The 13,036-nt window shown below is 39.9% G+C and overlaps 1 protein-coding gene across 1 annotated transcript in view; it reads left to right on the plus strand.

The window, feature by feature from the left end:
- The window catches only part of COL24A1 (collagen type XXIV alpha 1 chain), a 254,996-nt gene that overhangs the window by 138,888 nt on the left and 103,072 nt on the right, over positions 1–13,036 (plus strand). The window contains exons 22-24 of the mRNA XM_063136778.1: positions 1,298–1,342; positions 6,411–6,464; positions 9,562–9,606. Of these exons, the coding sequence (XP_062992848.1) occupies positions 1,298–1,342; positions 6,411–6,464; positions 9,562–9,606 (144 nt within the window). The remainder of the gene's footprint in view (positions 1–1,297; positions 1,343–6,410; positions 6,465–9,561; positions 9,607–13,036) is intronic.

A 13,036-nucleotide genomic window follows, 5' to 3' on the forward strand; every position in this document is an offset into this window, starting at 1 on the left:
ACATTGTTCTCTCAATAGCAAACCTTTTTAAATTGAAATTGGACTCCATTTTTTACTTCTGTGATCGTTTTTGTTTTTGTTTGCAAAGATAGAAACTTGGAGGCATTGAGTAAAAATGGTTACACATCACTGTGTTACTTATTCATGTGGTTTCTATGCAAAGTTTAGATGAGCTGAAACTAGCAGTATATACTGAAGAATTAAGTTTTGCATTCTGAAGAATGATACGCAGGCATAACTCGAACGAAATCTTGTAAGTTGTTGAATGCATGGCATTTTCTAACAGCAAAGTTTTTCAAAGGTATTAAAAGTAAAATATCATTTATCTGGAACGAGACGGAGATGGAAAATGAAGTCATATCCCTATAGGCTTAACAGAGCAATCCCATGGACCCTGGGAGAGTGTTCCAGGGACCACAGAAAAATTCTGAATCCCTCTCCCAAGGCCATAGACACTCCTGCAACTTTCAGAGTGGAAACCAGCATTGAGGTGTTCCCCCTTCCCCTCACAGCCACTGCGGAAAGCACCGTGCTGACTGCTCTTCTGAGATCACAACAGTGACCTCAGAGGAGCTTGGGAAGGGAGGAAAGGAGGCAGTCTTGTGGGCAGGGTGAGGAGAGTCCAGTATCCTACAGCCTCTCTTTTGTTGTCCCACCCACTATCGGTAAGTGAGGTAGATGGCTTGGAGGCCTGTCTAGCTGAATTTATTTGTTTTGTTTCTTTGGACCTCCCTCCTGCCCTTCCTGAAATTTGCCAGGAGGGCGTTGACTAGATGGAGGACTCTGATCTTGGAGCCTGGGCCGGCCCTACCATTGCAAAGTGAAGCAGTCACCTCAAGTGGCAGATACAGGGAGGTGGAGGAAAGACCTGTGTCCTATGTGGCCTGCTCTGTGCTCCTTTGCTGTCTTCAGGTGCAGTGGAGGATGCTGTCATATCACTGTTGAAGACAGATTTATCTGCCAATCTCATTGGGATTTTTTACATAGATTGGGAGTGGGTGCCATCTTGTTCTTCGCCTCAGGCAGCAAGATGTCATGGATCAGTCTTGCTTGAAGCCCGCTGTCTATCAGGAGCACAATAGGATCCTACTATAAATCAGTATCTGTTTACCTGGATGATCCCAGTAAATCCGGTTAATCAAATACTTGGAATGCTAATTTTAAATGATGGGAGTTGTACTGTATCTGGAACTTTAAGAGCATCTTAAATCTCTCAAGTTTATCTCTATACACAGCCCCAATCTGAAATAAACACAATATCCAAGAAAGAAGAAATGCTAACCTGATTTTATTTTAGGGAGAAGAAGGACCTGTTGGACCTATTGGTGGAGCTGGACCAAGAGTAAGTATGGAAAATTCTACTTTTAGAACTGCCGCAGAGGAGCTGTTCCCCCACATGAATAGGCAGCGTGGTCCAGTGTTAGGTGTTGAAGATATACATTTTGTCACAGACTTTGTGTGACCTTTTAAAAGGTTATAAGATCTCCTTGTGGTTTATTGGGGAGCGTATTGAGATTGGACAGGGGAAACTGGTGATACTCTCTAGGTAGGCTTGCTTATATCACTAACTAATATCAACCTAACTAATCTCACTGGGTTGTTGTGAGGCTTAGTAGCTGCTTTGCATTCTTCAGAAGAAAGTCAGTATAGAAATTTAATGTCTCAATGTAGTCCAGGATTCTGCTTCTAACAGGGACCTGTCAGGTGCCTGCGAGAAGCTTACAAGCAAACAGCCCTGCCTTGAAGATTGTTGCCACCATCTGGTCATCAAAGATATATTGCCTTGGACATGAAGGTTTCATTAAAATGGGAATAGCATATTCCAAGAAGCAGCATTTAATGTTTTCTTGCCCTTGCCTCTTTTCTGAGGACCAATCTAGCTATTCCACGTAATTAGAAATTTCTGGATTCTCTTTTTCTGCTGTGGGCAGGGGCAAGAGACACTGCAGCACACGGGCAAGAAGGCTTTAACTCTTTGCCCCTGCTATGTTCCCAAACCAGATTTCCCCCCCCTGCCTCTGCAACTAATACTTACTTCTGAAAAATATTCATGCAACTAAGAACCGTGCAAATAATTTCACATCTAATTTGGCTTTGACATTGCATACTCTTTAAGGTGTAAGACCGCAAACAATACATAACGTGTTAAGGATTGTGGAGACTGCTAAATAATACTTCTATGTCTTGATATTACTTGTTATTATATATAGTATTATACCTCTACAATAATGTCAATCCAATTAAGTAAAGACATTTTGTATTCAAATATAGTGCTTGTATGCCTGTTCCTTCAGAGATGCAGAATACATGTGTTTTATGGAAAAAGTGAGACCCAAGCAAATGCTTTCATCAATTATATTGCCGGTTATATTCCCAATATAACTTGCCACTGACTCATTCCATACCATACATCCATTCATTGGATCTTTTCTAAGATCTTGCAAAGAACTCACTAAAAAGACACTTCTGTACTTTCTTTGGGACCTTTCTTGATGATAGAGATGCTAAACATGCTCCTTAGGTGTCCAAGGAGTTGTTAGTAACAGTACAATTCCTGGAGATTCATTCTGTTTATGTCTGTGCACCTTGCACAGCAACCTATGGCTCATATACTATTCTCATTGCAAGCATGTTCCTAAATTCAATATGGTAAAAAAAAAAGGGTGGCAAAGACTAAGTCTTTATTATATGTGTAAGCATTAAAAAAAATTCAGTTCAAATAACTCGGCTGATGAATTTCAGGTTAGATAACCCTGTTGTTAAAGTAGTCTCTGAGCTCTTTCTTGGAGTTATCTTTGAAAACTTTCTACTCTCAAACTTGTCTTACATCAAACTATTCAATTTGTTCTGTTGTTGTTGTTGTTGTTTACCACTGCTGTTCTTGAATGCAATACAGTGTTGCATCTAATTTCACCTGATTTTATCCTTATTTGTTTTACTTCCTACATTTAGGATGCAGTCCTATGGGATGTGCCCTGGCTACTCGTAAGCCTCCAAACTTGGGAGCTTATGAGTATCCTATGCAGAGTGGGAGGCAGAAGGTGTTTATGTGCTCGAAGAAAACAATGCCACTTAATCTGTTCAAATGTGTATAGATCATTTAGAATATAAAATTAGATTTTTTTTCCCTGATATGGAATTAACTATTTCACTTTTTCCACCTTCCCCCTAGTATTCCAGGAACCCAAACAATTGAAATTGCTTCCCTTATATTAGGGATGGGCATCTGCTGGACGTCCAGAGGCCAATTTCTCTCCTTGAACCCATGCCCCTCCCCTGGCTTTCATGGGCCTGACTCCATGGAGCAACAGTCTTAGGGGCACTCTGAATATTTCTTTTAAAAATGCAACCAAGCTAAATTTGATCCTTTTAGTGCTCTATAGCCCTAAAATTGCTATTCTTTTTGTAAAAAAACCACAATTTGCAGCTGCCAAATTTGGTGGGTGGTGGTGGTAGCAAGGGCCACGTGTTGCCCACCCCTGACTTAAATGAAGCTGCTCCCCTCCACTCTCTTGCATCGTCTTTATCTCACTGTGCCTTTAAACTGTTTCAAATCCTTAGAAGTTACACATTAATCTGAGAAAAGTCTTGAGGATATTCTTATTATTCTTATTCTTATTATTACATTTATATACTGCCCCGTAGCTGAAGCTCTCTGGGCGGTTTACAAAGACGAAAATGGATATTATTTTTAAATGAATATATATATAGTCTGTTTTTGTTTGTATTTTATGCTTTTTATGGTTATAAATTTTGAATATTTGTTTTTAATGTTCACTGTTTATAACTTTTTTAAACTGCCCAGAGAGCTTCGGCTATGGGGTGGTATATAAATGTAATAAATAATAATAATAAAAGACTGAACATTAAAAATCACTATACAAAATTTAAAAACATAAAAACTTTAACATTTAAAGCAATTTATGTATTTTAGTCCAAGTTTAAAACATTCACATTGTAATATAATTTTACATTTGGGTCTGAATTTCCATGAACGGGGTTAAAACCTTCAATCCATTCCAGAATTCCATTTTCTGGTCTAGTGACAAGATCATGGATTACCTCGTTAGTTTGCACGGTGTGTAATACAGCATATTCTTTGTTACTTTAAGCTTCTTTTGCTCATATAGATACAATAGCCTCTATATTCCAATTAATCAACAGTGGCAAAGTTTAGCTAAGCATTGTTATTACTATGTCACTGTAACTCAGCTCAGTGTGCTGAAGCATGGGCACAATCGTTAATTTGATTAACGATTGTTAACTTTAATCTTTAATCGTTAATCTTTTATGTTAAAATATCAGTACATTAAATTGGAAAAGAGCAATAGATTTCTAGAAAATACTCCAAAACATAAAAAACCCACCCACAGTAAATAATAATAATAATTTTTTACTTATGTATCAAAGTACATATGACTTTAAATAGTAATATAAGCAAAAAAAAAGTCTACTCCAAAGAGAATGTGGCAGTGTAGAAAATGTTACGTAAGTTAGACTGGCCAGTAATTTCACTTAGCAGAAGGCAGCATCCTGCATTGCTAAATTGGCTGTGCATATAGCACTAGTTGACTGATGGCCATGATATCACCAATGTCTCCTCTAAATCCCCAGAACACCTTTTCAATTTTTTAAATATATATATATATATATATATATATATATATATATATGTATGTATGTATGTATGTATATTAAAAAGCAGATAATCTGTTCAAAATTTGGGTAGAAGGCTAAACAGGTGGCTGAGCTAGCATTCAATTCATTGGTATGCATGTCCGTTGTTTCACTTGTGAAGCTAGGAAGAAGTTGAACTCTCTTGGAACTCACAGTCCCACTATGAGCTCTGTTCTTATACTATGCTTGTCCAGCTAATTAACAAAAATTGCAAATCCATTTATGTGCAAATATTCCCATTATCACTTACATCAATGGGGCTACAAAATTGTTTCCTTGGTTTAGATTTTAGTAGTCTGCACAGAGAATGTTTGTCTTTTGGCAGGTTGAAAATAAGTAAATAAAAAAAGTAAGTGTCTAAGATCAGATCAAAGGCCAGCACTTTCTGTTCACCACTGTCTAGCCATATGCCCTTGCAAAGCTCACAAACAACACTTGAGAAAGTTCTCCCCTATAATTTGTCTTTGGCCTCTGGTAGTCCGAGATATACTGCATCTAACTACGGGTGACCATATGGATAGAAGAAAAGGGCACCTGTATCTTTAGCAGTTGTGTTTAAAAGAGAATTTTAGCAGGTGTAATTTGTATGCATACAACACCTGGTGAAATTCCTTCTTCATCACAACAATTAAAGCTGCAGGAGCCCTGCCCTCTTTTGTGTCTGGTCACTCTGGGAAGGGCTCCTGCAGCTTTAACTGTTGTGATGGAGAGGGAATTTCACCAGGTTCTGCATATGTACAAATAATACCTGCTGAAATTCCCTTTTCTATGCAACTGTTAAAGATACAGGAGCCCTGTCTTCCTTTTCATATAGTCACCCTACTCTGAACAGGAAGGTTCTATTTTTGCTACCATGGGCTAATAGCTAATAATCGAGGCCATAACTGTAAAGCCTCAAGAGTTGAAATCTTCAGGAAGAAAACTGAGCCAAGGAAAACTTGGTATTAAAAGCAGATTATTTAGTACTTCAGAGAATATTATCTGACGGCTTAATTCTGTAAGTCAGCCGTTTCTTTCCTCTGTATTCTCAGTATGCTTCTTCAGCTTGATCCAAAACATATTTACTTAGAATCCTATCCTATTGTGTTCAGAGGAAGTTTATTCCAAATAAGTAAGTTTGGAATCATGGTCGTGAGAGAGATACTTCATTAGTTTGTTTATGAGCTGCTGTTGTGGGTTTTATTGGCCGAACAGTGTCTTCTCAGTAGCAGTAGGTTTCCAAAACAGTCACAGCAGAGTGAGCATTATGAAATTAAGTCACTGTTACAATACAGCTCCATAATAACTATAATTAGGGGCCAGACTATTTGTTATGTGCTGTTGCATGTGTAATATTTTATTAGTGAACAACATTGACAGGAAGCTGGAGTCTTGAGTGGAGGACCTGTAAAAGAAAGCTTTTTAACCATTCTCTTTGGGCCATTTTTCCACTCAAAAATACAATCCCCTCGATTGTTCCTATTTTATTCTAGCAGCTGGGAGGTGGGTGGAAAAAATGACTGGTGGGGAAAAGGTTAAGAAGTTCCTCTACGTTCACCATTCTTCCTGATTGTAGTTTCCTGTGGCTGTTTTGTTGAGTAGGGGGGGAATTGGAGGAAATGCACACCCGTTGGCACAAATGTTTTGCCCTAAGTTGCCTTTATGTCAGCCATGATGCAACTCTGGTTATTTTGTGAACTCTGGATTAAAAAAACATTAAATAGCAAAAGTGTTTGTTTATTATCTGAACGTAGGGAAAACCTGGTCGGAAAGGGTATGCAGGTGAACCAGGACCAGAAGGCCTAAAGGTAGGGCTGATGTTTTTCTGATATTTGCTCTTTCAAAAGAAATAAAAATCTGATATGCGAATTTTTGGTGTGTGCCCTGTCAAGTATATAGATAGTACTAGATTCAGAGATGGAGCCTGATGGATGGTAAAGACCAGGGGGAGGGGGGTAATATGGATTGGCACATTTCTCTCAGGAATTCCTGAGAGGGATTGTTTCCAGTCAGAGAATGGACAGTTTTTCCCTTACTTTTTTCTGACTTGTAGACCATCAAAATGGTGGGGTTGGGGAGGGCAGTTTCCTGACCCAATTAAGAAAGAAGTATAGGGCAGTTTCACATGTTTTCTCCACACAAGATGTATACTAGTATAAGAGAAAAACCATGGACATCTCTTTTTGAAATATGTACAAAAGTTTGGCAAGATGTGATTGACACCAGGTCCTAAGGAAGGTAGCTGGTAAAACTTACATAGGGCAATTTCCAACTGGGTCCCAGAGCTAGCGCTAATGACGTTACGCTAGTGTAAACCACTGCTTGCTCAGTGTAACTAGGGCAATGGGACAAAGCTGGGCTTTCACCCAGTTACTCTAGCACTAGTGTGACACAGTTGGGTACTACCCACAATCTTCACATATGATTTTGTCCACACATTTCTCCCCTTCCCCCAGCCACACAACACATCCCAGTGTCTGCACCATGTTATTTAACATATATGAAGCCACTGGGAGCGGTCATTAGGGAATTTGGAGCTAAATGCCATCAATATGCTGATGATACACAGCTCTATCTCCCTGTGACAACTGGATCAGGTGAGGCTGTGCAGGTCCTGGACCAGTGCCTAGACTCAGTAATGGGCTGGATGAGGGCCAATAAACTGAGACTGAATCCTAGCAAGATGGAAGCCCTGTGGGTGAGTGGTTCCTGAGTCCGGGAGATAGGCTCATTGCCTATTCTGGATGGGGTTGCACTCCCTCTGAAAGATTAGGTTTGTAGTTTGGGGGTAGTCTTAGATCCATCTCCGTTGCTGGAGGCTCAAGTGGCCACAGGGGCTCGGAGTGCCTTTTACCAGCTTTGGCTGGTTTGCCAGCTACAGCCTCCCCTGGACAGGGACAGCTTGACCATGGTGGTACAGACATTGGTAACCTCAAGATTGGATTAGTGCCATGTGCTCTATCTGGGGCTGCCCTTAAAAGCTGCTCCGGAAGCTGGAGCTAGTGCAGAATGCTGCAGCTCAGCTGTTATCTGCAGCTGCCCCTTTCCAGCATGTAAGTCCTTTGCTGAGGGAACTGCACTGGCTGTCTATTTGCTACCGGGCCAGATTTACACTGTACTAGTGTACAAAGCCCTAAACGACTTGGGATCAGGATACTTGAGAGAGCACCTTCTCCCCTAATCAACCTGCCCGGTCACTGAGGTCATCTGAGGGCATGCTCCTGGTGGTTCCACATAGACCTATCATGCAATTGGAGTCTACCAGGGGAAGAGCCTTCAATGTGGTAGCCCCCCTCCTGTAGAATTCCCTGCCTCTGGTGGTCAGGCAGGCGCCAACTTTGTATTCCTTTCGGTGCCTCCTGAAAATGTCGTCGTAAGTTTTACCAGCTTCCCTTGATGACCAGCCACGTTTCACTTTGCATTTTGCTTTTTAAAAATCTATTTTAATGTGTTTTTATTCTGTTTTAATTCTATTTTATCTTGTACACTGCTCCAAAATTTTGAAAGGGGTGTGGTATATAAATATTGTAAATAAAATAAATAAATAAATGTATGAAGCCAGCCTTAAAGAATAGAGCATAGTTACCAGGGGCAAGTATTTAGTGTCTTTCTCCCTTGCAAAGCAAGCTTTGAGCTAATGATTAATACGACAGAACAAGGGATGCTTAAACGGAGGATATTCATTTATTTGGGCTTGAAGCTCTCACCATACCAAGGCCTCTAGATAGGTAACAAAATGCTAAATATTCCTCCCTATCCCAACTAACAAAAGGCAGTTTAAATAAGCATCTTATATTGCTTCTGGAAGATGTATAGGGTTGAGTTTTAGCAAGTTTCTAGCTGAAGTTCAAAATTGAGAGTCTACTACCATGAATATTTCTTTGTATGCTCTTGTCGATCTGATGTGGTGAATAAGTGGCGTCTTCAAAGGAGTATTCCTGGTCTATCTTTGTCCATGATGGAAAATAAAGATATGGACAGTCTCTCAAGTGTGCTGAACACAAGGTTGTTAGGGCTTTAGAGGTCATCAGGAATACCTATTCTTGAGTCTGGAAGGCAACAGCGAGCCAGACACTGAAACATTGGTGCAATGTGCTTATCCTTCTCCCCCCCCCCCCCCCGGTCCCAAAGGCAAGCCACATCATTTTGGACTAGATTAAGCCTCTGAACATCCAGCAAGGTCACCCCTACATAGCAGAGTACATAACAGTTGTTGAACCTTGTGGTTACGAAGCCATGAATATGCAAGAAAGGGCCGTGGCCTTCTCACCAATTGGAGCTGGTAGAAAGCACTCTTGAGCATTACCTCAACTACTACCTCTAGCTCAGGAATGAATCCGGAATTATATGCAGAGAAGTGAGATGTCAAACAAAAGGAGAAGGCTAAAGAGAACCATAGTCTGTAGTGGGGCACTAGTAATATTAGATCACTTTATTTTTGATAATTGTATAATTTCGATGTTTTGTGAAAATAGATATTATGCTCAACATGGACCTACCCCCACCCCAAATTGCCCAGTATCTGAATGGTAGATATGGAAGATGCACATATTTGTAAATAATAGCCAGTTTGGTGCAATGAGCACGGACCGGAGGACCATTGGAATTGGGGGTAGATAGAGGGAAATCATGGCTATATTGCGCTTTCAAAAAATAGTATAGTGTACTTTTTAAAAAAATACCTGGGTAATTGAAATCATGACAAAAGATAGCATATAAATTTTTTAGCATGATAAACTTGTAAAAAGTATGCGTATTTGCAAAACAAAGAATATTTTTTCTTGGTGATGTTAAATCACTAGTGTGCAGAAAATAATCTGTTTGTGGTAAGTAGACATTGAAAGTTCCCTCACTTTAAAAGTGAAGTTGTGTGTTAAGTTATTGTTTCGCTTTTTAAATTCACAGGGAGAAACGGGAGATCAAGGAATTCTTGGGAAAAGTGGTGAAACAGTAAGAATTAAGTTGTTTTCTATTTGTAATATGGGACCTGTTAATTTGTTTATAATAGCGTAGTTATGATATGTTGTGGCTTTAGGATGAAACTAGATGTTGCTCTCAGCATGGAATCCACCCACCCACCAAAGAGCTTTGTGTGGAGTTTTCCCTCTCATTTTAGAACATTAAGGCACATTTATTAGTGTTGTTTATTTACCTCACCAGTAGCGGCAGGTGATTTAGAGTGAGGGTGGAGAAACCCACAACCTGATCACGCCTTGACACGAGTAAGTGTGGTAAATGGTATGGAGGGGGCAGAGAGAAAACTTGACACAGGGCTGCAGTTTTCATTGGTAGTTCTATGTCAAGTGTATTGTTCCATCTTCAACAAAACTGATATTTGGCTGCCATTTTTTAAAATTTTTGACAGGCTCCTCCACACATATCTATCTGATATAGGCCTCTGAAGGGCATAGCTTAGACAGCAGGCAAACATTAAGTCATTTGTGAAAAACTTGCAATTTGATTATGTAATAAGAAATGAGATTCTGCAGCAAATCAAAGACAGCTGCAGTCTTTCCAGGGAGTTGAGAATTTCACTGTTCTTAGGATAGGATAATCTTTGATCTCTTGAGTTACAATCCACATCCTTGTATAACACAGTCAGCTATTCTACGCAACAGGGTTCCTTCTTCAGTGTTCTTTTCTGGCAGAAAAACATTACGTCTGAATATGCTCTCTCTTTATCTTTTCATCTTAAACATTCTAGCAGTTTTTCTTTTATAAAACTGCTTCGACCGACTACTATATTCCTCAGTTACTCAATATACCATGTATCCATCTGTATGTTTCTAAAAGATAAAATATATTGGAGATTATTTCTTCTTGTTCTTTGGCACATAGCCTCCCCCCCCCCCCCCACTTTCCTGGCCTTAACTTTAGTAAAAATTGTGCTCTAAAAAATTAAATTAAATCAGGATAATTTAAGAATGAGTCCCACATGTTTTATGCCAAGTATTGGAAAGGCTAAATTTAAATTTTATTTATAATACTGACATGGGAGATGGTTTAAATAGAGTGACAAAACCAGGGATTTTGTATATGTTCCACTTATGTTTGGCTGAAAAAAGCTGCATTTGTTTAAATTTCCTAAGTTTAAATACTGTTAAGTCTGCATAGGTGTAAGTATTGTTGCAGTTTTTTGTGGATGGAAGAGCTAAATAAGAGTTGTCTGTTTCAAAAGGTCTAAAACCACAAGGGCACTGATTTTCATACTGTGTTCTCAGAAACCTTGAGGTGCCTTAACAGTTTATCAGGGGTTTGTTCTGCCTCTGTTGTGTTGAGGTCTAAGTGGCATTTAGGCACTGGTAATGCTTGGGTTGGAAGGGTCACCTGTGGATTGATGTGTTTCAGCAAGTTCAGGTTTCAGGAAGAATCAGCAAGGTCAGGTTTTAGGAACAGGATTAGAACAGCACCATAGAAAGCTCTGATTGGTTCTTGGGTGGAAGCTACATGGGCTTGTCTGTATGTTGTATCAACAAAGAGCAGAGCAAGACTAAGCCTTAAATAAGAATGTAGTGGCATTTAGGCTGATCCATCCTGCCTCCACACTGACAGGCTTTGTATCTTAAAGGGTCCCGGTCTGTTTAAGCAATCTCAGACTGCAACAGAGTTGGAGTGGCTGTGGCATGCTAGTGTCCTCATGGTCTGAGTCCTCAAAGTCTGAGGGCCATAATACAACATCCTCTGGATGCAGAATAGCTGACCCATGGAAGTCTTGTGACACCTTTTCGTTAACTCTAGAGCCTCTTCTTCTGAAGTCAAGGGTTTGGGCTGGTCTTCTGTGGATGAGGGTTTGGAGTCCTGGTTCATGACAAGGTTCCGCAGTGAGATTATTCAGTAATGGTGGATATACTGCAAGGACATATACATGTACACATGTTTGTACATGGGGAGAGAGAAGAAATGGATCTTGATTGAGCCCTATGAGAATCCCCCATATGCAAGCACTGCAGATGAAATGCAGTGGATTTTGCCTTTTGTTTTGCATAATTTTAGGGGGGAATTATTGATTTATTTATTGAATTCCCCCCCCCCCAACCTATATGCAGAATACCCTAGGTGGAATAAAAGTTAAAACAATTTGAACAAATAAAACAATCAATAAAACAATAATATAGGCATACTATACTATACAAAGAATTTATTGCTCTGGGTAAACTTGGCTATCTCTTGCTCTAATATTGGGTAACTCTTGCTCTAATATCAACTAAGATTTAATGTATTGAATAAAGCACATTACAACCATAGGCAATGCTAGCATTGAGCTTTGTTTGTATAGTATGCTTTAAAGTTTCTTAGAGTAGCTTTAAATGTGTATGGTTGTGTGCTATCTCCAGTATTTGAAGCAGTAAGCCTGAGTGCACCAGTTGCTGGGGAACATGGGTGGGAGGGTGCTGTTGCACCATGTCCCACTTGTTCATCCCTGGCCATTGGCTGGTTGGCCACTGTGTGAACAAAGTGCTGAACTAGATGGATCCTTGGTCTAATCCAGCATGGCACTTCTTATTACCTTATGTTCTTAACATGCTAAATGCCACTTTCTTTGGTAATATATTACAGCTGCATGTCCAAATAGTACCAGTAATTTCCAGTAAGATACCAAACAATCATCCAAACAAACTGGTTTTCAGTAGTGTGCTATCCTTAAGAATTGATCAGAAACATGTGCTTTGCCTGTGGGTCAAACTGTTCAGCTTCAGCCAGCAAGCCAAGTTGTTGCAGTGAGGGTCAGGCAATGTTATTATTTTTTATTTATTTATTTATTACATTTCTATACCGCCCAATAGCCGGAACTCTCTGGGCGGTTCACAAAAATTAAAAACATTCAGAGTATAAAACCATAATATAAAATACAGTATAAAAGCTCAACCAGACAGCAGCAATGCAAAATTACAAATTTAAAACACCAAGTTAAAATTTATTTATAGGCTGTTAAAATGCTGAGAGAATAAAAAAGTCTTCACCTGGTGTCTAAAAGCATATAATGTAGGTGCCAAGCGAACCTCCTTAGGGAGCTCATTCCACAGCCGGGGTGCCACAGCAGAGAAGGCCCCCCTCCTGGTAGCCACCTGCCTCACTTCCTTTGGCAAGGGCTTGCGGAGAAGGACCCCTGAGGATGACCTTAGGGTTCGGGCAGGTACATATGGGAGGAGGCGTTCCTTTAGATAACCTGGCCCCAAGCTGTTTAGGGCTTTAAATGTTAATACCAGCACTTTGAATCGGGCCCGGACCTGGACTAACAGCCAATGAAGCTGGAAAAGGACTGGCGTAATGTGGTCTCGTCGGCCAGCCCCTGTTAGTAAACAGTTTTGTACCAGTTGAAGTTTCCAGACCATTTTCAAAGGCAGCCCCATGTATAATTCATTGTACTAATCCAAACGAG

The sequence above is a fragment of the Elgaria multicarinata genome, chromosome 1 (assembly GCF_023053635.1).
Source record: "Elgaria multicarinata webbii isolate HBS135686 ecotype San Diego chromosome 1, rElgMul1.1.pri, whole genome shotgun sequence".
In the NCBI taxonomy this organism is placed as follows: domain Eukaryota; kingdom Metazoa; phylum Chordata; class Lepidosauria; order Squamata; family Anguidae; genus Elgaria; species Elgaria multicarinata.